The 22,495-nt window shown below is 41.8% G+C and overlaps 2 protein-coding genes across 4 annotated transcripts in view; one reads left to right on the plus strand and one right to left on the minus strand.

Annotated features, from left to right (window-relative positions):
- The window catches only part of TFB1M (transcription factor B1, mitochondrial), a 29,157-nt gene extending 22,439 nt beyond the window's left edge, over nucleotides 1-6,718 (plus strand). For both annotated transcript variants that reach the window (XM_084262208.1, XM_084262207.1), the window contains exons 7-8: nucleotides 3,590-3,717; nucleotides 6,384-6,718. In XM_084262208.1, the coding sequence (XP_084118334.1) occupies nucleotides 3,590-3,717; nucleotides 6,384-6,645 (390 nt within the window). In that variant the 3' untranslated portion in view covers nucleotides 6,646-6,718. The remainder of the gene's footprint in view (nucleotides 1-3,589; nucleotides 3,718-6,383) is intronic.
- A 417-nt stretch (nucleotides 6,719-7,135) lies between these two features.
- Nucleotides 7,136-22,495, minus strand: part of TIAM2 (TIAM Rac1 associated GEF 2) — a gene marked incomplete at its 5' end in the record, with an annotated part of 93,573 nt that continues 78,213 nt past the window's right edge. For both annotated transcript variants that reach the window (XM_084261524.1, XM_084261523.1), the window contains 12 exons: nucleotides 7,136-8,516; nucleotides 9,366-9,520; nucleotides 10,064-10,151; nucleotides 10,652-10,757; nucleotides 11,595-11,653; nucleotides 13,318-13,426; nucleotides 14,582-14,700; nucleotides 16,683-16,862; nucleotides 17,422-17,530; nucleotides 18,628-18,753; nucleotides 19,138-19,206; nucleotides 20,741-20,920. In XM_084261524.1, coding sequence (XP_084117650.1) covers nucleotides 7,867-8,516; nucleotides 9,366-9,520; nucleotides 10,064-10,151; nucleotides 10,652-10,757; nucleotides 11,595-11,653; nucleotides 13,318-13,426; nucleotides 14,582-14,700; nucleotides 16,683-16,862; nucleotides 17,422-17,530; nucleotides 18,628-18,753; nucleotides 19,138-19,206; nucleotides 20,741-20,920 — 1,950 coding nt within the window. In that variant the 3' untranslated portion in view covers nucleotides 7,136-7,866. The remainder of the gene's footprint in view (nucleotides 8,517-9,365; nucleotides 9,521-10,063; nucleotides 10,152-10,651; nucleotides 10,758-11,594; nucleotides 11,654-13,317; nucleotides 13,427-14,581; nucleotides 14,701-16,682; nucleotides 16,863-17,421; nucleotides 17,531-18,627; nucleotides 18,754-19,137; nucleotides 19,207-20,740; nucleotides 20,921-22,495) is intronic.

The following is a 22,495-nucleotide window of genomic DNA, read 5'->3' on the forward strand; positions in this document are numbered from 1 at the left end:
TACACAGTTTAATTTATAATTGGTACAGCAGGATAATTCTGTTTAACTACAGGTTTTGCTTATGTCTTCTTGATAGCCTTCACTTTCTGTAGGTCATCCTATACCTTGCTGCCTTTATGTGACTCTATATGAACGAATGGAGCAAAAAGCTACTAATCAGGCTTATACAGGAGCTGCAGCACAGCCGTGCTATGGCCTCAAGAAGTTGGTGTGTGAAATCAAGAAGTTAGGAGAACTGTCCTGCTCATTTCAGCAGCGGTGTACCCATAGGTTCTGACTTCTGGTTCCTTGTGACCCTGTGTGGGAGTGTAATGTGAGTGGCGTTAAGCAACAGGAATCAGATTGTTGCTGGTGGTGCAGTGGCACAGTTACTTTTTGCTGGAAGTGAACCAAACTGAGACCTTCACATCAGCAAGATGACTGTGAGGTGCCCGTATCTCCTAACATTCTGTGATATCTGGTGTCTCTGTCTCTAGCAGATGGACAAAACACTGGTACTGAACATGGGGTTGATGAACATGCTGGCTTAGAACTAGCTTGGTCGGCTCTCAAGCAGGCTATTGTAATGAAGTTGTAGTATGTTCTGCTTGGGTTTCAGTTCCCTGCAAGTAAATTACAGCTTGAAAAAAGGGTATGTGGGTTTGCTTTAATAACAGCCCTGTTGGAAGATAACATGCGTTGCCCATCGTGAGACCTTTATTGTCAACAATTAGTAAAAATTGTCTCATTTAAGCTTGTTCTGATTTAGTGTGTTGATTTCATCAGCAAGGCAGCGGACTTCTCTGAATTAAATTGTACTCTGTCATGTGTTCCTCCTACCCTACTAGAACATAAACCTTCATTGTACTGATACACTAAACAGCAAGGGGTGAATAATTGCTGTGCTATTGACAGTTCAGGGTATATCAGTTGAATAATTTCCATATGCATTATTTTGTAAGAATTGAGTATTTTGTAAATATTTCTTATGTGCTTGGTGGGGGGAAAAAGTGTTACTAATAAAATTATGCACAATTTAACTTGTGTATTGCAAGTGATGTTGTGTACTCTGTAATGGCTTTCATAATTCTACTCTCTATTTTATGCATATTAAAAAGGCTAGGGTAAGATAACATGTATAATTTTAAAGGAGTGGCCAATTACAGTGAAAAGCTTTCCCCTGTATCTGTTGCTATAGTAACCAGGCAGCTTTCCTGGGGTCCAAAGAAAACAGTGTCTATAATGGAACAAATGCTGAGAAGCGCTGTGTTTTGTTTCAGAAGCAGAAATTATTGCCCACTGGCCTTGAGATTGCAAATTGAGCTGTTTTTCTTGTAAACTACACTGCATCTAAACTGTATTCTTTTTTTCACTTTTCCTTTAGAAATTTTTGTTAAAGATAGAGCTCCTGCTCCCCAGGAGCCCTCATGTCTTGCAGTTCTGCAAAACTGAGGCGACTGTGAGATCCCAAATGGTCTCTGGTGGTTTTCTTACACCTAATTTTGTGGGGGAAATAATACTGTGTTTTATTTCTCGATAAAAAACGGAGATAAACGTGTCTGTGTGTAAATAAGCCCTCAGTATTTCTGTGTAAGGAGTTGGTTGGTCGTGTGAAGTATGTATTTGCCATGTTCAAAAAGGTAAACCGACACTCGATGTGAGCGCAAGTTTGCGCTGCGTTCCTGTGGTCTCCCTGACAGGGAGCAGCAGCCCGTGGCAAGGGGAGAAACTCCGAAACTGCTTCAGAAAATGCATTTTTGTGCATTTCACTGTGGATTCCATATGTTGGGGCTTCTTTGTCATCTCATTTTTAAATAAGTTCTTGTATCTTTTAGTAATTTTTAGTATTTTTTTCTGTCTTTCTAGCTTTCAGAGAAGGTGTAAAACCAGACAACAAACACTATCTGTGTAACGCACACTTGAGATCAGCAGTGCTAATGCTGGAATCTTGCCGTGGGTTGGGGTTTTTTCATCAGTACTGTTAATCAGCATTTTCTTCCCTTTCTCTAGACAGCTTTTTCATTGTTTTCTAAAAGTTCTGTCTACATTGAAAAACCTTTGTGGTTTGAATTTCACCATTTCTTTCTGTGGAAAGCAATTACAGTGCCTCTGCTGTTGAAGCAGTTGTACTGGATAGATGCACCGGACAGCTGAGCTGTTCCCACTGAAAGTTCAGCATGGTTGGCTGGCACCTTTATGCCAGAAGTGTATGTCCACATCAGTGGTTACTACAGCGTACTCGACTGAATAAAAAAACCCAAACCAAAAAAACCCACAAACTTGAAGCAGGTTTGTTTAGAGCAGTAGAAAAAAACCCTCTCTTTTTCTGAAAGTTTGGTGGGGTTTTTTTGTTTGTTTTCTCTAACAATTGGTACACTGAGAGTGTGCTTAGAACAGAAGCTGTTCTTTGGCCTGCGTGATTATCTTTTAACTTAGTCTAAACTAGCACATTTTCAGTTTAATGTCACAGCATCTGTTCTACGAGTATCAATATTGACTCTCAGACCTCTTAAAAAAGATTGATGATTGATTGTCTGTTGTATTAGCAGATTTTTTAATAAGAGATGGAAGGTGTTTAAGTCTGGTTCTTTGTTTCTTTTTAGTCATTCAGTACCAGAACTTGTACAAATTGTACAAATTTTCAGTGTGTTTCTCCACAGAAATGTTTTTTTTTTATTCTTTATGTCTAGTTTGGAAGATGAACTGCTTTGCTTGATGTGGTGCAGAACTGGAAGTTTAGCCCAGCCTGTGTTTTGTAATACAGAATTCAGGGCATTTCTGTATGATACAGCGTGTCTGTAATTGCAGAACACATTTCATGTGCTTTATGTTTATATATGTAGGTCAAAGGAATGATGTTCCTCTGTTCTGTTTTCAGACACAGGGAAAGTGACCATTCTGTAAATCAAGCTGCTCTTAGAACTATAAAAGAAAGAATAAAGCAAGCTTGAAAGCGAGCTATGTAGAAGCATTCAAACAGAAGTTTGGATGCAGTATGACACACAGTGTAAACACAGAATTGTATGGTCACTTGAACTGAATGCATACTTATTTCTACTTTCTATGCCTTTAAATAGACTTTTAAAATCTTAGTATGTTGAAAAAAAAATCCTTGGCTTACATTCTAGAAAAGCCCTAGAGCAATGGAAAACATACAGGGAATGGGTTTGATTTCTAATTATAATACCAATTTTCTCCAGCTGCCCTTCAGCCTGTGCATTGAATATTGTCTAATTTGTGTATCATGTCAGAATTGTCTTGTGGAAGGATCTGAAGAAAGAAGTGCTAATTACTTCACAGATTACATGGAAGTTGCTCTAGATGGATGAAGTGCCATGGGGAAAAAAGTGCTAAGTACTAATGGCGTGCAAACTAATTGGAAATATGTAGATAACTAAGACAGACTAAAATTCTGCAGGGCCTTGCAAGTTTAAAAGAAAAAAAAATCCATCTTCAAACACTGTGACATGAGTCACTGCACAGCTCTGTTACCTGTCACAATAATGTCTGCCAGTGTTCTGCCTGGTTCCTGCTGTCTAACCAGTTAACTTAGAAATAAGGTGTCTCAGAGAGACATATATACTCAGCTTTATCTCTCTTTTCCTTACAGGTGGATGTGGGTGTGGTGCATTTCACTCCACTGGTGCAACCCAAGATACAGCAGCCGTTTGAGCTCGTAGAAAAAGTAGTTCGAAGCGTTTTCCAGTTCAGAAGAAAATACTGTTTCCGCGGACTCGAGTAAGGATCTGTAATGAAAAAATTCTCAAATACTGCTTTTTATAGAGTTGTAAGCTGCAACATCATTTGAGAAACAATTGTAGCTATGCATGTGATTTTATTCCTCCTTTTTAAAATAAGTTGTCATACTTTATCAGATGTTTCCATCAGATGGTTTCTGGAGGCAAAACTATGAACTGAATCTCTTTTCTGATGGAATTATATAATAATTATTGTGGGTTGGGTTGTTGGGGTTTTTTTTGTCACAGCAGTTGAAGCTGCTGAAATTACTAAGATAAATTGGTGATCTTTGCAGTATTTTGTCTCTCTGAAACAAACAAAATTCCCACCAACCACAAAAACTACTGCATTTGTTGTTTGAGTCTGAAAATTCAGAACCAAAGATGGCAGCGAGAGGAGGGAGAGCATAATCTCTGGGAAATTTCACTTATTTGGGGATAATGTGATAAGGTCAAATTCTTGTTTCTGTGCTTGTCCTTTTATGGAGTTCTTACCAACTCTTTAAAAATCCCCATGTCTTACTGAGGGAATTTATTAGGTTCTCTAACTGATGTGAGAAACCTGCAGTCTGTTTGCCAGAGGTCCTGTTAAAACTCCTGCATCAGCAAATGTCTGACTTGGTGTGGGGGAAACCCAGCATCCAGTGTTGCAGAGCCTGTGTCAGAGCTGCTCTTAGGAGGTGGGGGAGGGGCATGCTGCTGCAGCTTGGACCAGCTGAATTTTGCTGGATGTAGTTTTGGCCCGGATGCAATCCAGGATTAGGGTGGATGCTACCTTGTGGAACCACAAGCCTTGTGTGTCAGGATTTTAAAGACCACCACAGAATGTTGCCTCTGGGTTTGGGTTGGTGGTTTCTGTTGTTTCTTTTTTATTTTTCTTGAGGCAGTAAATGGCATTGATGTCTGTGATGCAGATATGTGACCTAAAATTAAGGTTTGCCTATGCATTTGGAGGTGTTTAGAAAAAGGAGGTATCCAAACTCCAGAGAGGTTTGTGCTTGATTCATTGGCTTGGGGTGTTTTTGTGTAGAGTTTTGTTGACAGTGCAAGTAGAAGGTGTATGCAATCAGCATGTCTGTGTTATGTAGAACATTTTTGCCAGAGTTTAAAAAAAACCAAAACAACCCTCAACTATTGTGTAATCTCAAGTGGCTAATAGCTACATTCTTTTGAGGCAAGGAGGGGGGATCTGAACTTTTGGACGTCACGTATTCCCTAGCAGCTTATCATACTTCAGCCCTACTGTGCAGCCAAGAAACACAATCCTCTTATTCTTCAGCTGATCAAAAAAGAAAAAAATAGCAAATTTTGGTGTATAAGAGGACTGTTAGGTGGTTATAAGGTGTCCATCTATTTATAGCACCTACTGTATGAAAACAAGGTAATCGAGTCAGTTTCCATTTGTGTGTAAATTCTGGGATCTGAGAGAGGCATGGCATAGAAGATATTAAGTCTGTGAAGAAAATACTGTAGTTTGAATTAATGTTCATGGACATTATAAGATGGTTTATAGTTTGCATATAGAAGGGGATTAAACATTTTTAGGTCCAGGTCTGTCTTTAAATACCAAGTCAGAGGTGAGAATAACCTCAGGAGGGCTATCAAAATAAGGATTGATCCATTTTAACCTTGCTGACCTACATGCTGAATTAACAGGGACACACTTGACCAAGGCCTGGAGTAGCACATACTTTAAACCATGCTGTTCCCAGAACTTTCATCCTGCTGTTGTCATTTCAAACTGTCTTAACTTAGCGTTCCATCTGCCCACCAAGAGACAGCTGTCACACAAATTCTTTGGACTGGCTTTTCCAACCAACCTCCAAAACACAGCTGGGGGGGTGTTACTCCATCAGATGCACTGCTTTTTTTAGGTCTTACCTTTGGATGATAGAGGCAGATAATTTGAAAACTGAGACACACATCAACTGTGCAAATTTTCTGCCTTCCTGACCTGTTGTAGGCTGAGAATGCCTGCTAATATGAGCTAGTCCTTTCAACAGTTTGCACTTTCATACTATGCGTTATTGCAAGGCCTTAGAAGTTACTTGAATTCATTAAAACTTGGGGAACACTGGCCATGCAGTAAATGACCTGGTTTGACTGTCTATGAATAGTGACAGAGCAGAAAACAAAATCAAGGATATCTGGCATGTTCTCCAAATTCTAAATATTAAAAATGATATTAAATATTTCTTTCCTGCTCCTTGGCTTCTTTCGGGCATTGGAATTACACTTTTAATAACAAGTGATAACAGTATCTTTCCCATGGGAGTGAAGCAGCCTGAGACAGAGGCATATGGTTTGGATCTGATCTGTTTTGCAGTTTAATCTGTTGTTGCTCTCTAAATACAAGGCTAATTCTAAGAAGCCTGTCTGACTGTATCTGTACCCAAATATCTTTTTAATGTTAGCAGATTTAACATACAGTGAGTGTATGTGTGTATATGCTTTCTTAGGTCATTATCATTTTTTTTCCTGCAGAAAAAGGTCCCCTATGTGTAATGGTTTGCTAGGTAATGAGCTATAGTCAGAGTGCCAGAGCTAAAGTAATGGTATAATATCCTTAACAGTAAACTTGTATTAAGTAAATAACCAAGAGGACCCTATTACTCTTAGGGGAAATTGAATTGTCTGACTTGTTTTTTTTCTCCCTATACCTTTTAGGACCTTGTTTCCCGAAGCAGGGCGTTTGAAAAGAACAGAACAGCTGATGATGACAGCAGATGTTGATCCAACTCTGCGTCCTTTTCAGCTCTCCATGTCCCAGTTTAGAAATCTGTGCAACGTATACAGGAAAATGTGCGATGAAGACCCGAGCCTTTTTGTGTACAATTACAGAGAGGAACTAAGGCTGAAGAAGATGAGGAGGAATTCACTTGAAGGTACCAGTCAGCCCAAACAGATTGAAGAGGAAAATCAGCTGTAACTCCAGCAGACTGGTTGTTTTTTTTTATTTGTTTAAAACTCCTGATGTTGATTCATTAAAGTGAAGATGGATATTCCTACGTCTGTGCAACTGTGGAAGAAATGTTTTTGAGGAAGTGGTGTAGAGGGCTGTCTCGTTTTATTTATCCATTCCATTCAACTGTAGACAAACATGATACTGACAATCCAGTTACAGGGTTCCTACAGGTTCTTGGGAAACGTTTAGAACACCAAGAACAAGGTATGTTGTGAGACATGTAATTTGGTTGGGATACTTGTGAAATGAATTTTGTCTGAATTTAGAGTGCATTACTGAAGCGTAAGAAAAAATAACTTTCCATACTTGAGCATGTAAGGCAGTAACTGGGGGATTGTGCTCTTTTTATCCTGGAACCCCCACTCTACACTGCAGAGCAACTTAAAAAACAGAAGCCAAAACTCTTTGTATAAATATACTCAAGTGACTAGCTTAAAGGGGGATAAAGTGCACAGATTGCCTCAAGGTCTGCTAATACTGTTCTCATTTATGCAAAATCAAAGAATTTGGGATTTAAAGCTCCAACTAGAGAAAAGGAGCATGATAAAGAGTAGAAAACATGGCTAAGTACAATCCTTATTTGTCTTTTACTGTACAGGCTGGTAGAGAAAATAAAAAATACAGTCAAATAAAAGATTACAGGCCAAGCTTTGTATTTACACATATGTATAAAGTATAGACAGCATCTTGAAACATACAAAAATGAAATTTCTGCACTATTGTGCACTAAAACACATTAAAATAACTTAATTCTGCTTTAAATAAAGCAAAAATGGAAACCAAAGAAAAAATGCCCAAGGTATTGAAAAATTAATTTTGCAATCCTACTTTCCATCTGTAATCCCCTCTGCCACTCACCAGCACCTCTGCCACATTACTTAAAATACCAATGAGACCATCCTGCCCTGCCCCTCCCCAAAAACACCACATCGTCTTAGTAACTGCATGAAAGGGATGAACTAATTTACAGACCTTGGCCAACTTAATCTATTTTTGATCCACAATAAATTAAAATAACTTAAGAATCCTTTACAGCTGGTTTTATGGAAAAAAAATGCATTAGTGCACAAAATCAGATAGTAGTTTTCCTGCAGCTTCCGTGAATTTTCTAGTTTTAAAGCAAAATAAGTTTGTTGAATTTGATGTGGACTTCAAATGAATATTTTAAATATATTGCTGAGAAAGCTAGGACTTCCCATGCCTCTCCACAGCTTCATAAAAACAGTCCTCGTTAACCACAGATGTTAAACTCTGGACACTAAATTCTCTCTCTAAAATCGAGTTCAGATCCAGGTTCGCAGCATCAGAGTGACTGTCAAGGGACTGGTGACGCTCCTGCATTGCCATTAAAGTTCCTCTGTTACGCTTTGTGCTGGTTCCTTTTCTCTTCACTGGGCAGAAATGGCCACGCACCAGCTTTGGATGCTCTCCTCCTGTGTCGAAGCTATCTCCTTCTTCATTTTCAGCAGCCTGATCCCGATCAGAGTTAGTACTTGGTTCCTCAGAAATCTTCAGCCTTTGGAACTGTATTTCAATGTCTTTCGTAGGGCTGTCCTTCTTTAGGCTCTGATAGTCATCATTCTCATCGTCATCATCACTGAGAATATCAGACTCTTTGACAAGAACATTAGAGAAGTCGGATGTGCAGGTCTCCACGTGCTTATCGGGAGATGAATTTTTGGGCTCCTGTATGCTCTCGGCAGTGTGGCAGCTGCTGCTCTGAGTGCTGCTGCTCAGGCTACACTCATCAGAGTCCTGGAAGGTGCCTTTCCCAGGGTCACTGTTCCACTCGCTGCTGGATGAATTCTTCAGTACTTTCAAGGACCTCGTGGAAGCTGTGCAGAGGAAAAAGACAGGTTGGTCTGGGGTTTTTTAGCAAAGCATGAGCCTGTTACCTTGTCCATCTCAATTAGAATTACAGTGTCCATTGTGTCATTTGTTAATCAGCCCAGGTCAGGTGTGTTACATTCTGATCCCACCACCACAATCCCATGTCAGGCTTTTCATTCCACCTCCCCTGGGGCTGTTTGCTTGCCCTCATGTGTAATATATACAGAATTCCCCAGAAACTGGTACACACACCCACAGGAAAGCAAGGCTGATGCAGGCACCTCAAGCACTGGAGGGCCAGGATGGAGGTATCAGTTGAGCTGGTTCCTATGACAGTAAGGGGAATTTACATCAGATGCAGAACTTGAAATACTAAGTAGCTGCTCGTTTAACTACAATATCCAAAGCCTGTGCTTAATTAGGGTATCTGCTCAGATGCAGACCTAGTGCATCAAAAGCAGTGAGCCCGCTGCCTTTTACCAGTTGTTTTAGCTTTAAATGTTACCAGGGCTGAGTTACTGAAGGGAGCCCAGAGGAAAGAACACTCATGCTGCTTGCCAAAGGGACGTTTCTTCCCAACAAAATAAATTAGGGTCTTATTAAGTCTTCCCTTAAGACAGCTAATGACACAGCAAATGTGAGAATACGGTGTGGGGGGACAGCAAGCTTGCTTCCTGCTCTAGGCCTTGACATGCACTGACTTGTGGAGAAACCCCACCACCTCCACAGCCCAAAAAAGCAGTGGGATTTGTGGGTCAGGCACAGGACACACTACAGACACGGTAGTAACGGCAAACCACCTGCCAGCACTGGAGTCCAGACTCCCTTCTTCACTTCGAGAACATGTTTCTTACCCAGTTTGGCTGTTGCAGGCACACGGTTCTTGAGCGGGACAAGGCGGTCCTTGCATGTTTTCTCCAGTGGCAGCTCACATTTTATGTGACGTCTGAAATTCTCCCGCAGAATAGAACGGATCACCTTCACGATGTTCGTCTTGTTCTCACAGTCACTGCAAGTGTAAGAAAGCAGATAACCTCATCTTCCCCTCTGAAGCAAAACAGTATTGGGATAACATCTGGCCTGCTCCTTTCTACTGATGCGCTTTAAGCAGTTGCATTGTTTTCAGCAGGTTGCTCTAGTAGTGGTTTTGCAACTTCAGTGTTGTTAGGCATTTCACATCTTGGTTACTTGTCCTTAGAAAAATGGTCTGAAAGGTAACTTCTGTACCAAGGCATCGCCCCTTAAGTGCCCTCTGTCACACAGTAATCTTTGCTAACCAGCTGAGGGCCTGCCAGAGCCAGATACTCTGCCCACATTGTGCTGGAACTTAGGATCATAGGTCCGTGCAGATTTCTGATGGCGGATCACTGCACCAAATTCACTCCCATTTCACACTGCTACACTTTAGGCAGTTAAACACTGGCATAGTGCCTGGATTCAGAGTGAGAGCCACATTACAAACTCTGATGCAAAGGTCATGCAGGGGAAAATCTTTCCTTTTTCTACTTCCATTAATGCAATTTGTCAGATACAACCTCCATGTAAAGCTTACCTGCTGCACAACTGAAAAATTGTTTCTGGCCGACCTTCTAGTTCTGACTTTGTGTGAATCAGTTCCCAGATAGAGCTGTTCTCTGTTCCTGTGCATCAAAGGAAATGTTATTTTTTGTATATGCTCCACAAAACCTTCAGGATTAGAAACACCACTGGAATTAGCAAGATCACTGCAGAGCTCCTCTGCTCCTGAAGACAGTGTTCACACAGCTGTGGGTGGGTCCATAGAAATTCTCACCCGCAGTGGAAACACAACCTGCTGCCTACACAAAAATCACACAGTCGACTTTCCCACAATGGAGAAGATACAAGAGTGTCACCAGGACATGAACCATGGTAAATCACCTTCCTGGTCATGGGGTCTTTTCACTGGGGGTCGTCATTCCTTCACATCATGCTGCATCTTACTGAACTTACAGAAGCAGCTAACATACCACATGAAATAAAGCCCACTAATGTAGCAAGCCTGTGCCCCCGAGTGTGCCCCCTACACATGCCTGTTTCCAGAGGCTCCAGGAGGACATACAGAAGAGGCAGAATCCCAGAGAAGCATTCAGTCCCAAAGCATTCAGAGCAAGGGAATTACCTGCTGTATTCCCCAGTCGAACTTGAAGAGCCGATACAGGAATCAGCCAACGAAATTTGAATGGATCCAAGTCACCATAATTATGTGTGGCACGAACATTAGTAGGCTGCAAAAAGAAAAACAAGAAGGATATTGCTATGAAGTAAAAAAAGTGGGGGGGGGGGGTGTGTTACTCTTAAAAGACCTGCCTCTGAAGAGAAACTAAAACCATTAGACTTTTTCCTCCAGTACCCTAATATGTGCTTGTAAATGCAGCTGAAATCGTGATAGACACAACCTTTGGAATTTGTAATTGCTTCAACTTTTAAAAGCATTCTTTTTAATGGATAAAAATAATACTTTGCATGTAAGTACCACTAGGGAACACATTTCCCATGAAGGAACCCACAGACTGTTGATTAGTGGAATATATTTATTGTGTAGCTGCTGCTGCTACTTGTAGAGCCCCTCTGTCCATTACGAGAAGCGTGGTGCCGTGCTTCACCGCTAGACTCAGGATATACAACTTGCTGCTGAACTTCAGCATTCTGGTATTTCAAATGGGGACAGAGGAGGTTGTAGTGACAGTGCCCCCTTTATTTTCCTTCCATGGTGATCAAGGGTCTATAAGAAGTTGTCTTTAACCTACGCACTATGTTAAGGAAGGCATCATACATGTCATCTGTTAGAATGAAGGATTCCTGCATGTCACCATTTCCTGTTCTACTTGATGGAGCTAACATGGGACTCACAAGGAGAAGATGCTGCTGCATACCAAATAACAACAGTATTTATTGCTACATAGATACCAAGCGCTTGTCTTAGCTGTGACAGCCAGAATCTCAGCCTAGGAAGGGCAGGTGACATTTCAGCACAGCCACTCCCCTGACACTAGCATGGCCTGTCTCACCACAGCAGGATCCTGTGCACAAACACCCACCACTTGCACTGATACCAGACTTACCATTTTCTTTTTTAGTTTGTAGTTCTCCTTATAGACCAGTATTACAGCCCTCTTAAAAACTAAAAAAGAAAGGAAAAAAAGGGAAAACTGTTAATTACAGGTGTATTATTCACTGAAAATACTACCTTTGCAAGTTAATTACTGTAGTAATGGGAACGCAAAGGATGAGTTAAGCAGACTGAAAAGCACCTGCTCTGTATTAAGATGGCAGCTGAGCTTCTCATCCTACACTTGGTTCACACAGTGGGAGTATTTTTTTCCCAGATTTTCATCTGAACTTTTAGGGTGAAGCTGTTCTGCACATTTATTCGGAAACTACCAGCAGTTTCCCTTCTATAAGTCTTCATGTAAACAAATACAGAAGGTGTAGGTTAGATGAAAAGGTTCAGGCTTTCTTTTTGTAGCCAGCGGATGTCCTCACATTGAGTAAGGGTCTGTAGCAAGTGAGGGCTATGGGCAAGAGCGCCAAGTCTGTTCCTCCTGCAGCTCTACATTTGTTTAGCTGGAAACGTCAACATTCATCTCAGTTCCTACTTTTCCACCTGCAGGAATTCTCTGTCTTCCACAAGATCCGACTGGAGTTGCTCCCTAATGTTACCTAATCTCTCAGACTCCAGGGAGGCAGGGACACGTTCTCCCTCGTCTGTAAGGAGGAACAGAAATGTGGGGCCATTGAAGCCACAGCTGAACTGGGGGCTGGCTGGCTCTGCACAGCAATCCTGGATCCCAGATCAGACTTCAGGGCAGTAGAACTCCATCCCTGCTCACACATCCATGCTTCCTTCCAGTGGAAGAGGAGAGAGAGGCAGCAGGGTCTCAACCCCACACAAAGCCAGGATGCAGCCATAGCAAGCACAGCATTTACCTCGCATCTGGGCAGTTCCTCTCAGTTTGACATAGTAGGTGCATTTTTTAAGCTGCCTGTGTAGGGTTTGAAGTGAGAATAAAGCTCAGTTTCCCAAGCAGCGTAGGAGTGGTCTGCCAGTCATTCATACGTGTCCCGCTGGGAAGCGTCTGGCATATGGGAACTGGGGACATTAGCTCCTGTTTGTTATTCCATTAGAAGCATTCCCTTCCCTAAACTGCCACGCTTCCCTGAGAAGGAGTGCGCCGAGAGAATTAAACTTGGCTCTCACCAACCTGTAGCTGTTCTGTAGGTATTTCTCAAATGACATTTTAAATATCTTTTTAATAATTTTTTTTTTTTTTAAGAAATGGACAATGCCAAAGATGTTTCACTAGAAGGTTTAATTATTTAATTATTAAATGATTGATTGGATATGTACTATTAAAACTCCTGTTTGTGTGCTCTCTTCTCCACATCCATTCTTCAGGTTAAAATAACCTGGATGGGGATTGTGATGCAGCCGCTGTAAAGAGGAGGCCACCCTGAATTCACAGAGGTAGAAAAAAATCCCTGTTTGCCTACCAGCCTCTTCTGAAAGCTTGGTTTAGCAGGTTGTTCTAAAGGGAAAACCACTATCTCCCCCAGGTAACGTACAGGCCAGAGAGCAGCTGATGTTGGCTTGCAAAGTGCAATAGCAAACAGAGGGATGGAAACTTTACTCATACAGGAAGTACAGCTCTGTATTTTTTGATCTACGTCTGCCCTAAATGATCACATCGCTACAGGGAAAGGAGACGGTGGCTTTCATCTTGTGAGAAAGTGTAATGTGATAAAACTTTAGAGTTGATGGGGCAGGGAGTCATGGAAAACACTTACCAAACACCGTAAGTTCAAGGTCTTTTCTTGCTTTGCCCAGCGATGGGAAAGGATTCAGCCAGGAAACTGTAGAGTGCATCAGAAGTTCTCCCATTGACAGCTCTGTCACCTGTAGTAGATTATAACAGCAGATAATATAAATAAATAGTATTTATATATATATCTCAGTGCTGCAATCCATGTATGTGAGAAAACTTTAATGAGTTACACATCAATAACTTTAAGGATCAACGTTTGGTGTATTTACTGTACGTACAGAGAGAAAGGCAGGCAGAGGGATTCACACTACGGCAGGTGAAGTGTACATAACCCCCTTTTTAAACTAGACAACAACCATAAAAAGTAATGCCCCTGAGTTATGGAACCTGGATTGAAGTTCTTACTATCAATAACTCAGAAGAGTATTCAGTTATCTGATGATGTGTTGCACACATACAGCCAGTTGTGAACCGGCCGATTTATTAGCTGCAAGTATCTTTATGGAGTAATTACTATTAATGACACTGCTGATGGCAGAATTAATGGACGTCTTGTATTCCGAGGCTGCTTTCTTCTGTGGGATGCAACACTGCCAAGAATCTCCCATGCTGTTAAAAAATGGTGGGTAAACAGGTAACCAATGGGCAAGATTTAGCTTTTACTAGGAGGAAATGAAAGAAACGAGGCAGCACCTCTCCTGTCTGATCTCCACCTCTACAGGCTTGATCTGCTCAGTAGTTGATGTAAATAACCAAGCTGAGACCTTGCTGCCCCAGTGCTGGGAGACAGATGCACATGGTCTGTTTAACTAATGGGGTTTGCTCTGACAAATACCCATGGATGCCTCCGTGCTGGAAGCATGGAGTATGAGACTCACAGGCCTTAATGTGAAATGCCTCAAATTGCCATTCTCATTTATACGGGTGAAAGAAAAATCTTAAGAAATTTAAGAACTCTGCAGCATAAAATCTGAATGACTTGGGGCACGGATAAGCTCTGCAGCATTTGAGGAGGATTTTTCCCAATGAGAATTATGTCTACTCCTGCTTGCAGTTCTTGTCATTCCAGAAGGCGGCCCTGGCAGCTGTCTGAAAATTTTACCGTAACCTACTGACAAAAAGAAACTTGACAGGCAGATGTGAAATGGAAGTCAAAATATTAAAGGAGAATGGAGGACGCCCAGCACAAATAAGTTCCCAAAATTGCCTCAGGAAGAGATAAAACGCCCAGTTGCAAGCAGGATAACACTTCAGGAGTGAATAAAACCTTTTGTCCCTTCTGTTACCTCCTTCTCTGTTCCACTTTGATCCGCAACCAGTTGGTCAAACACGGTGCCGTAATCTTCATAGATCTTCTGCATCTCGTTGATGTGACTCGCTACTTTTTCCATGGCCTTCAGCGCTTCTGTAACGGTTTAAAATGTCACAGACAGCTATGTAATTCAATTCTATTTTCCAAACATGGCCTTTTCTTATTGAATTCCACTTGGGGCAGGCCAAATGATGCAGTGTTCCCGAGGTTTGGTGAATGGAATTCTAGCTTTATGCGAGTGCTTCCTCATAACAACAGTAGAAGGTATGCTTTCTGATCAGAGTGAGAGGAAAATGCTCCTCTGGTGTCTGAGGGGCCTGGAGAGGCTGCAATAACTATCCCAGTGAGGTGCCTCCAAATGTATGAATATTCCTATCAACATGACAGTCACCACGGTTAGGATTTGCACATGGGATACACAGGGTCCCTCAGATCTCTGGAGTAATCTACACCCAAACTAGAGTAAGTGATCTGACGAACTTTAATAAAAACAGATTGCATTTGGCTCACCACAGGAGAAAGAAATACAGTGTTAGGCTGTCCAAGTTCCTCACCGATTGCATCCATGAAATTAAATGCTGGTGGGTCAGGTTTTGTTTAAATTTTGTTTTCTAAGCAGGAATGACACTAGATTTCATTAGGCTTCTGTGTCAATTCACAAAGGGGTTGGAGAAAGGCACTTTGTTTCTCCACTCCTGCCAGCTCTTAACAGGGCAGCCTTTTGGAAGTTTGGCATTTCATCCTGACCTGCAAGTAAGTCACCCCCAGTTTGGCTGTAAGGGCAAGCGAACTGCATTAGAAACTCCCTCTGAAGGCAGTGGCAGCCTTGTGACGTTTTGCAGGCAGTCTGTTTTGCTGGAATCTATTTGTTAAAATGACAATCAGCCCGCAACATCAATCTCGTGACAGACCTGAACTGGAATTTACCAAGCATCTGAGCCTAGAAAAGCCATTGACTGCAGTATACAGGAGACAGATGAGTCTTTCTATGCACAAGACTGCAGAGCTTTGACATGGATCTCTTCTGCGCAAGAGTTACAGCCAAACCTCAAACAACTGAAATTTCCATGTGTGGAGACGTTCAACTTGGACACGTTTCAAGAACTGAGAAGTAACCACAAGGTGGAGCTTTGGTCAGTGTCTCCCAAGCAACACTACGGCCTGGCAGGCTCCTGAGCAAAAACAGAGGAGAAAGGCCCCAGCCCTATAATTCTTTAATATTTCCAATGGTATCCTGGGCTCCATCAGGAGAGGGGTGGCCAGCAGGGACAGGGAGGGGATTGTCCCTCTCTAACCTGCCCTCATGAGGCCCCATCGGGAGTACTGTGTCCAGGTCTGGGACCCCCAATAAAAGAAAGACGTACAACTGTTGGAGAGGGTTCAGAGGAGCCACAAAAATGATTAGAGGGCTGGAGCACCTCCCCTACGAAGAGAGGCTGGGGGAACTGGGCTTGTTCAGCCTGGAGAAGAGAAGGCTGCAGGGGGACCTCATTGCAGCCTTCCAGTACCTGAAGGGAACATACAAACAGGAGAGGAATCAACTTTTTAAAAGGGTAGACAATGGCAGGACAAGGAGGAATGGATTAAAACTAAAGGAAGGAAGGTTTAGATTAGATCTTAGGGGGAAGTTTTTTACAGAGAGAGTGGTGAGGTGCTGGAACAGGCTGCTCAGAGAGGTGGTGGATGCCCCATCCCTGGAGGTGTTCAAGGCCAGGTTGGATGGGGCCCTGGGCAACCTTGTGTAGATCCAGGCTGGAGGTTGGTGTCCCTGCCTGTGGCAGGGGGGTTGGAGCTCTATGATCCTTGGGGTCCCTTCCAACCCATGCCATTCTATGATTCTATTTGTTATGACAAATCCTGGGCGTATCTACTTTTCAAGGGGACTGAGACATACCAAGGACTTTTTGCTAGAAGCACAAAAAAGCTACTTCTTATTTTTAAGGAGACTGAGGGAGTTTTCTCTATGTTTTGATGACTTCTGTGCTATCTAAGAGAACGGCTGCCTGCATCTTCAGAAAGGGCTGGAAATGAAACTTTACTCATAGTCAATCCTGTAGAAGAAAGGAAGAAGTTACCTGTCAAATGATAGTGCTCCTCACTCTCATTGTCTGTCAGAGACACCAGCTCTTTTAAAAGCAAGGGATATTTCAGCACTCTCTGAACAGGCTTTATGAGATACGACTCCAGTGTAGAAGAGTGTTGCTTTGTGGGATTTCGAGCATCCAGGAAGGTCTTAAAGGCACTGTCTGTTTTGGCTGGGTGTAGATAAGAGTTGGTCAGTTGAACATGGAAGTCAAAGAAGCTATAATATATTGAAAGCATAGAATTTCTAACCTGCACCAAAAGCCTCACCTTTTTTCAGTAGATGGTTTACAAAGTAGTTTACACTATTAATTTCATAATAATTTCCTCCATTAAATAATGTGTATAAGGGCTAAACGACCAATTAGATCAAGGTGAGATGATGCCCCAATGTACTTTTTCCACTGCACTGCAGTGGATGGCAGAGGAAATAATTCCTAACTTTTTCTACTATTTGTTGCTGCTTTTTGGAGTATGTCCTGGATCTGCAGGCAACAGCACCAACTTCTGGACAATGTTTCCCTAGCTATTGAGGCCTGCATGTTACAAAACGACTCCAACCCCTTCAGTTCTGTACCATACGTCAGGAGAACCACAGACCTTTCCTATGGAAAGTTACCCAACCACCCCTTCCTCTGTACCAGCGTTCTCTGCCACTTGAGAGTTGTTATGGCAGCTGACTGCCGTTTAAGTTCATGCAACTGAACTACAACAATGGAGATGACAAATTACCTCTCTCCAGAACTTTCTGGACTTTGATGTGGTTTGCGCAGAAGCCACTGTACAGTTTAAAGTGGTCAGCATAATACAGAAAGGAGCCTCCGAGGGAGAACAGCAGTTTCTGAAATCAACACAAAATATTAATTCATTACTAGACTCCTCCATAAATGTTCAGGCACGCAACAGAGGCTCAACAATCACAAACTGGTAGCTCCAGAATGTTTCTGAATTTCTCTGGGCATACAGCTCATGCTGTTCAGGCAAAGCTGCAGATACCCCTGGCCCCGTTCTCCCTGAGCAGGTATGCCACTGCAGACACTCGGTCTTACTCACTCTTTCAGGCAGTGCTGGAATAAAAATCAACAGACACGTAGCAGGGAAAAAACATGAGCAACAGGAAGCAAGGCACAGAAGTGCCAAAGCCAAAAGGGACGGTGTAAAACAGAGGATCGCTTTCCAACTGTTTTCCTTCTCTCTGGCAGGCGGCAATTACAGGGCACCTCTGATGTTCTTGGATGAAGGGGCGGTTGGGAAGGTGTGGGAGGCACTGAGTCACAAGGGAGATGTTTTTAGAAAAACACTTCCCAAAGCAAAGATAAGAAAGAGGAGTAGTGAGGGAGGAGGAGGAGGAGAGGAGCCCTCTCCCCTCTTTTTAATCAATGTTTGCTCCACAAACAGCAGCGAATGTCCAGGAGCCCTGCCAGCAGTCTCTCCCAGTCCTGATAGTTACCTCCAGGGAATCTACTTCTGCCAGTTAGGGTAGTGGTGCCACCATGAGTGAGACAGCACAGCAAGGGCACAGTCTACTGCTGCTTACACTTTATAGGCACCTTTCTTTGACCCCACAACATGAGCAACTCATGTGGCATTGAACAGGAAAAGCTCCCAGTCTGCAGCGGGTGAACTGGGCATGATGGCAAGAAGCACTGGGCAGGGCAGAATTCAGGCCAGTGACAATAACCTTTCTACAAAGAAGTTCTGCATCACAAGCACTGCTAGTTTATAGCACACTCAAAGTCTACTCTGCATCTTCCATGTTGCATCTTCTGCCATGGGAAAGAGGAAGATAAAGCCAACAGCCTGTATCTTTCACTGCTGAATAGATGTCTGTAATCCAAAGTAAAGCTTCACACATAAAACCCAAGAGTTCTTAAAGCCAGATTTTCACAAACATTTGCACACACACTGTATTAAGTGTTAAGTGACAAGAGTATTTACCCGGAACTGGGATGGCGTTTCCAGTGTATTAAAATCTGAGGAAGAAGATATTCCATCTTCAAGGGTCTCCAAAAACACCTTCTGGAAATCCAGCATTTCTGGCAGGCTGCCAAACAGGGACTCCATCTGTGAAAAGCAGTAGGCTATGAGGTTCAGCACCCCATACACCTAACAGTAGCCTTACTAAAGCAGCCCACTAAGGAGACATAGCACATAAAGAGGTTTCAAAGATCAATAACGTCTTCATTAGTGATTTTCAAATGGGTTTCATTTTAAAGGAAAAACACAAAAAAGGCAGAGATTCCTTAAGAGTTAAGTCAGAAGAACAATTACAGTTAAAAAGAATAAAAAAGTGATGCATGCACCAGACAGAATGGCACTGACTGGTGTGATTCCTATTGTCATGTTCGTTTTTTCTTTCTCTGTCGTGTTCTCAGCAATGAAAAGCCCAAATGCCAAGACCTTAACCCACAGGAGAATGACAAGCATGTAATTCAATTATTGCCTCACCTCATCCTGGGTAAGGAAGGTTTCATTCTGAAGGGGCTCCAAGTATAGCTCGAAGAGGCAGCTCAAGTCCTGCAAGAAACAGAACTCCTTCACTTTTTATGCACGGGTTTGAAACTGTTCTTTATACGACACCTGCGGAATAGGGTAATTTTGGGGAATGAACTAGAGATACAATCCCTGTTCTGGAACAAAATCACCTGCATGTTCTTAGCACTAAAGTGATTGCTAAATTAGATGCAAATTGATTTCAGTGTAATGTTTCTGTTTCATCTAAGGCTTTGCTGCTTGATTAGAATAAGTTATATTTTGGGGGAACATGAGGAGAAAATGCTACAAATAACAGTTTTCTAAAGAGTCCATGTATATGAACAGCATCAAATGTTCTAATTATGCATATTAGATAGCCACATAAATAACCACTCATTTAAACATCTGTAGTAATACTCAGAAGGACACGTAACAGTTTAAAATCATATTAGGTATTAATGTGTTCAGTTCTGTTATTTAGGGAGGGGGGAGGGGTGGGATTAGGGGCTTTTTCAGTCCCTCCTTCGAAGAATTGGTGCCAGTTTTGAAGAGCGACTATCCCAGGCCAGAGCATGACATCAAGGCTGCGGCCCACTGCAGAGCTCTTCAACCCTGACAAGAGAAACTGCTAAAATTCTTAAAGAGTAGGAATAATGAACGTCTGCCCAAGAGCACCATTAGCAAGCACGTGCGACCTGCCAGGACTTTTCTTGATGCAAAAGTTCACACATTAGTGACCTCCATGACCACAGCTTTGTTCTAGTGATCCCTCTATAAAAACATCAGCTGGACGCACATGGGATCCATGTTTCTGTACAGCTTCCTCAGACTTTAGAGTGTAGGTCTGTGCTAGTGTACTGGCAGGTGTACTGACAGCAGGCTGGAAGCCTTCTCTCCCCTTTTCCACATACATTACTGCAGGAAGTACCGGTATCTTTAAGCATATTATGCGAGATCCAGTAAAGTCGATGATTCCTCCTTGTAAAGGTCAATGAAATCACTGTTTCCATGTTTCTTTTGGCATCCAGTCACAGGAATTTGGGTTTTTTAAAAAGAAGAGACATACATCTAACAAATTATGGACTTTTCAGTCAGAGGAGAAATAACATATGTGTGGTGCTACAACCAACTGGAGCTGTGCCTTTTAGCTTTGCTGATTCAAAAATAATTACGCACTATTTTCCACAACTAACCTTTTTTTTTTTTTTTAATTTGTAGGAGACTGTATTCTGTTATTCTAACAGATTTATTTTCATCTTGAAAACTGTAGAAACATTCCCTGGAAAACCCCTCTGTTAACATATTGCAGTTACCTGCTCCCCACATATTACCACTCTCCAGTATAAATATGAATTGGTAAGAACTAAAGCTACTAGATCAAATCCTACAGCCCCCACTGCAGGAGCAAGCCTGCTGAAAACAGCAGGAACAATTAGATAAGCAGACTTTCTACATTATGGCCCTTGCAGAGGGTTGGTGATGAAAAGTGAAACATGAAATATGTCAAGACCATCCACAAAATCACAGCCATCCTCAAAACCAAGGCTGTAAGGGAGACATTTTCCTTGGTTCTTACCTTGACGTAGGATTTCTCAGTGTCCATAAGCTCTTGGATGACTTTCCTCAATCTATCTGCATCAGAAAGGTGGCGAGCCAGTGGCCGTGGAGGTGGATCCTGGTTGTCCTTCTGTCCTTCCATATCGCTTGCCTGGACTTCTTGGAAGTTTCGGCACAATGCACTGATCTGTTCTGCACTCTGTTAAATGAGAAGAGAGACAAGCAGCAAGGTTTTAGAATACAAGCTGTACTACAATTATTTTTAAATTCCTCAAATGTTGCTCTTCTTCCAAATTTGGGGGCCAGAGCGTGCCATTGATTCTTGCCAAATATCTATCCTAATAGCTTTGAACAGCTTCAATGTATAGCAGACACAGATCACAGCAGTAAAATGCAATTAAAATTTTCTAGTGATTTTCCACAGCAAATTATTTTCAGTCTTCAGATACAAGCTCGTGGGATGCAAAAGAGGAGAGAGCACTCAGATTATTATATATTTTTAGTCTTATGGGAAAAAGTGTGATGCTACTGTCTTCCTTCCTATTTTGCAACACTTGCTTCATCGAAGTAGAAATAATCTGTAGATTAAGATCCTTTAAGCATCCAGAATAACTGTTCTATTTGTCATCTACTGCCTATACTGTGTTGTCCGATTTTTTCAAACAATGAGACTTGGGGCTGAGGGTTCAGATTCCAATATCCTGGCTTGTCAAAAGATGTTTAGATGCTTTTTCTCCAGGGAGACAACTACATATAAAGATTATTATTTCCTTTCAAAAACAGTGAATGGAAACTGAAATCTCAGGGATTCTTTAAAAGAATGATAAACATTAAAAAAAAAAAAAAGAAAATTTTCAGGCAAGGCAGGAACTACAGATGGAACAATAACAGTTCATCTTACAACACAATGATGGAAGGGAAAGATTTTTTTGACACTATAAAAATGGGTATGCAGTTTCCTCATCACTAATATCCAAAAGCAACTTTTGAAGGCAATAGTCTTTAATGCCTAATGTGAAAACTATCCCAATGTTCTCCTCCTTATGTGACGTTTTCCTGAAAGCTAGACTATCACTATCGTTACCCAATTCTACCTTAGCAGTTGTCAGTATCCACCTCTTTACACTACATGAAACAATTCTTCTGCAGTGCTTCTGCTTTTCAGGCACTCTCTAAAACAGTCTCCGGGCAGCTGCATATGCTGTGCCATATATATATCTCTCCTTTCAGTATATATATATATATATATATATATACACTGAAAGAAGACTTCCACTTCAAATAAAGCAGCATTCATGTAGTCTTCATTTGAATCCATTCAGTAAATAGAAGCTTAATATATATATATTAATTCAAGTGGAAGTCTTCTTTCAGTGATCTTGTTTCATGGAAGATATTGGAATGATGTGGCTGTATTTCAGAACTGTCTTAATCCGTAGAGATTTATTCCACACACAGAATGAAGGCGGTCATTTTTGGATCTCCTGATTCACCACTGAGTATCCATGTAGCTAAATTCACCCAGGTACTTGGTCATCAAATGAGCAAATGCAAAAGTTGTTCTGAAACTGAACAGAGTTACACACAGCCTTCTGTAAAAGTGGAGGCTGAATGCACTAGCACTATTAAATCTCAACCATTCATGGAGCAAAACAGGTACATCCCTCACACCAGTATGATGGAAATAAACGTTGAAATGTCAGATAGTTGCCCTGTAGCCTGTACTACTCTGTAGCTTCTCAGCCCTCAGTTTTGAACAATGCCACCACTCTCA

The sequence above is a fragment of the Gallinula chloropus genome (assembly GCF_964237585.1).
Source record: "Gallinula chloropus genome assembly, chromosome: 3".
In the NCBI taxonomy this organism is placed as follows: Eukaryota; Metazoa; Chordata; class Aves; order Gruiformes; family Rallidae; genus Gallinula; species Gallinula chloropus.